This window comes from Diospyros lotus, chromosome 9 (genome assembly GCF_014633365.1).
Source record: "Diospyros lotus cultivar Yz01 chromosome 9, ASM1463336v1, whole genome shotgun sequence".
NCBI classification, from domain to species: domain Eukaryota; kingdom Viridiplantae; phylum Streptophyta; class Magnoliopsida; order Ericales; family Ebenaceae; genus Diospyros; species Diospyros lotus.
The window spans coordinates 29,850,442-29,853,717 of NC_068346.1; the positions used below are offsets into that span (position 1 = coordinate 29,850,442).

Sequence of the window (3,276 nt, forward strand, 5' to 3'; positions counted from 1 at the left end):
AAATGGCAAGTCGAGGAAAAGGAGGGGATTTTCTTAAAGATCTTTGGTTTTTGTTTTATTTTTCTGTTCTTTCTTCTCTCTAACATCATGAACTCCATTTTTATTACTCTTTCATTGGTTAAAACTATGTTAGGCTAAGTACTTTGTGGCTAGGGTGATTGATGAAACCTAGTTCACTGATGGTTTAATTAAAAGTATTTGGGTTTTATCATATTCTTGTCTTTCGAGTTGATCGTTTGTTATGTACTAATTCCGTCTTGATGCTTGGCCGCCATTAGAACGTGTTTGTGATTTATATTGCTTTCGAGAGATTCAATATAGATTAGCACTTGATAATAAACGACATAAGGTTCGATAATAGGTAGGGATACCATTATGCCTTGTGAAATCTTATTTTGATGATCATTGTGGATAAATGCATGTTTGTATATTTGCAGATTAATTAGAGATAATTAATCTCATATGTAAGCATAGATTCGATTGACCATCGAGAGAGGCTTTTGATTAACTTAGGATCATCGATTTTCAGCTCAAAGCAAGAATTATAAAACCCGATCACTGAAAGATTAAACCAATTAAAGAACTACGTAGGATTCATGAACCCTAGTGCATTAGATTTCTATATTTAAAACCTAAAGAATCATTTTCTGTTTTCCTTTTGGTGAGTTAGTTTTAACTTATATAAAACTTCCGTTGAGTATTCTTTTAATTGTGTGTGGCTTATTAAAGTTAATAGTGGTTAAAGTAGGGATCAAGAGCTAATCCTCGTGGGAACGATACTTTATTCATCATTATATCACTTGTTACAATTCTGTTCACTTGCGGGAAAGAATACGCGAACAATTTTTTGGTGCCGTTGCCGGGGATTGGTTCTTTTAATTTCTGCTTTAGTTAAGATTAGCTTTAACACTTGTGTTGCTTTCCTTATTTGTGACGTTGAACTATTTCAATTTTTGTTGTGTTAGGATTGAAATAGTGTATGCGGTGTTCAGAACGTCTTGATCTTGTTGAGTTTGATCCGGAGATTGAACAAACTTTTCATCAAAGGCGTCGTGAACAAAGAGCAAAAAGGGAACAACAACAAAGCACAATGGACGACAACGAAAATCAGCTTGTTCAAATGGAGCGTACTGTTGAGATCAATGAGAGAGATATCTTGATGGGGGATTTCATGATGCCTCCTGTTGTTGAGAATCGGTCGAGCATAGTCTATCCTCCATATGGGCATGATAACTTCCAACTGAGGCCAGATGTGATTAATTTATTCTCCAACAACATTCCGTTCTATGGAAGAAGTGATGAAAATCCTCACTATCATCTCGCTCACTTTTTGGAGTATTGTGGAAATTTTAAATATCAAGGCATCAATGAGGAAGCACTGAGGATGCAACTTTTTCCTTATACTCTGAAAGACAAAGCTCGGGAGTGGTTGGATTCACTATCACCTGGTAGCATCACTACATGGGCTGATTTGGTTCACAAGTTCACATTAAAGTATTTTCCACCAGCCAAAATCAGCAAATTAAAGCATGAAATTTCAACTTTCCAGCAAGCTAAAACTGAGAATTTTCATGAAGCATGGGAACAGTATAAAGAATTGCTAAGGAAGTGTCCGAATCATGGGTTCTCTTTACTAGCTCAAAATCACTATTTCTATGCCGGGTTAACTCCTTACAACCGTTCGGCAGTTGATTCTATTAGAAACAAATTAGCTGGAGAGCTACATGATCTCTATGGAACAATGAGTGAGCAATTTGTAATGTGGCCGGATAGGAGTTCACATAGGAGAGCAGTTGGAGTACACAAAGTGGATATGAATACGTTGATGTTGGCCAAGATTGATGCTCTTTCAAAACAGATGGAAACCTTAAAATACTCTCCATCAGTTAATATCGTGCAAGGATCTCTTCCAGTTTGTGTAACTTGTGGGGCAAACCATCTGTCATCCGAATGCCCATTGTCCGTTAGGGACCATTCACTCACAGAATAATCCATTTTCTCCAACATACAATCCCAGCTGGAGAAACCATCCTAATTTTTCATATGGCAATAATCAGGGAATTCAAAACTCACCAAAATAAGGGAGACCACATGAGGAAAAAGGAGGATGGGAAGAAGCAATTTCAAAACTTCAAGAACGAAGTGAGCAGATCGATGCAGCCATCAAGAATATAGAGACTCAAATTGGGCAGCTAGCTAAAATTCTTATTGAGAGGCAAAAGGGCACACGGCCAAGCAATACCGAAGTTAATCCTAAGGAGCAAGCGAATGTAATCACTACAAAGAGCGGGGTGCAATCACCAGAAATTCATGTTAAAAGACCAAGTGTGGAGAAGAAAACTGATGCTGCAAAGGAGACAACAACTGAGAATAAGGAGCCCGAAGATATAGCTGAACAAGAGGAAGTAGTTTCATCACCAATCAAGCCTTATGTTCCACTTATTCCATTTCCTCAAAGATTGCGCAAGTACAAGTTGGATAAGCAATTTGAGAAATTTTTGGAGGTATTCAAGAAGCTACATATCAATATACCATTTGCTGAAGCTCTGTCTCAAATGCCCAGCTATGCAAAATTTATGAAGGAGATTCTATCAAACAAAAGGAAGCTTGAGGAGTATGAAACTGTGATGCTAATAGAGGAATGTAGTGCCATTTTACAAAATAAATTGCCACCAAAGTTGAAAGACCTAGGAAGTTTCACCATCCCTTGCACCATTGGCAGCTTATATTTTGAATGGTCCTTATGTGATTTGGGTGCTAGCATTAATTTGATGCCATTTTCTATCTTTCAAAAGCTTGGGTTAGGCGAAGCAAAGCCTACAAGGGTGTCATTGCAGCTAGCGGATCGGTCTGTGAAACATCCACATGGAATTGTTAAAGATATCTTGGTAAAAGTGGATAAGTTCATATTTCCAGCAGATTTCATTATTTTGGATATGGCTGAAGATAGGGATATTCCCTTTATTTTGGGGCGACCTTTTCAAGCTACTGGATGAGCGCTTATTGATGTGCGAAAAGGACAACTCATGTTAAGGCTGAATAAGGAGCAAATCACTTTTAATGTGTTTGAAGCACTAAAATTTCCTATTGCTTTAGATTCTTGTTTTCATATTGATATTGATAAAGAGATAGAAAACACTTTCACTTTGAATCAACCATCAAATCCTTGGGAAGCATGTGTGATGCACTCACAAGTTGAAGATACCGACTCTACTACGATTGAAGAATGTGTCAAATATTTGCAAGGATCTGAACTTATTCAAAAGGGAAAGTAAT

The 3,276-nt window shown here is 37.3% G+C and overlaps 1 protein-coding gene and 1 non-coding gene across 2 annotated transcripts; one reads left to right on the forward strand and one right to left on the reverse strand.

Moving 5' to 3' along the window:
* The first annotated feature begins 979 nt into the window (after nucleotides 1-979).
* Nucleotides 980-2,996, forward strand: LOC127809347 (uncharacterized). Its single transcript, XM_052348109.1, has 2 exons — nucleotides 980-1,925; nucleotides 2,083-2,996. The coding sequence occupies exons 1-2, from the start codon at nucleotides 980-982 to the stop codon at nucleotides 2,994-2,996; spliced, it is 1,860 nt and encodes a 619-aa protein (XP_052204069.1).
* LOC127810750 (small nucleolar RNA R71) lies at nucleotides 1,520-1,626 on the reverse strand. Its single transcript, XR_008025559.1, has one exon. It is a non-coding gene; the product is annotated as a small nucleolar RNA R71 (small nucleolar RNA).
* Nucleotides 2,997-3,276: the final 280 nt, after the last annotated feature.

What these genes read in the sequence shown, in the direction of transcription:
- LOC127809347 (XM_052348109.1), top strand. Translation starts at nt 980, where the DNA reads ATGCGGTGTTCAGAACGTCTTGATCTTGTTGAGTTTGATCCGGAGATT. An exon ending in TCTTCCAGTTTGTGTAACTT is followed by an intron (nt 1,926 to 2,082) that starts GTGGGGCAAACC and finishes CACCAAAATAAG; the next exon opens with GGAGACCACATGAGGAAAAA.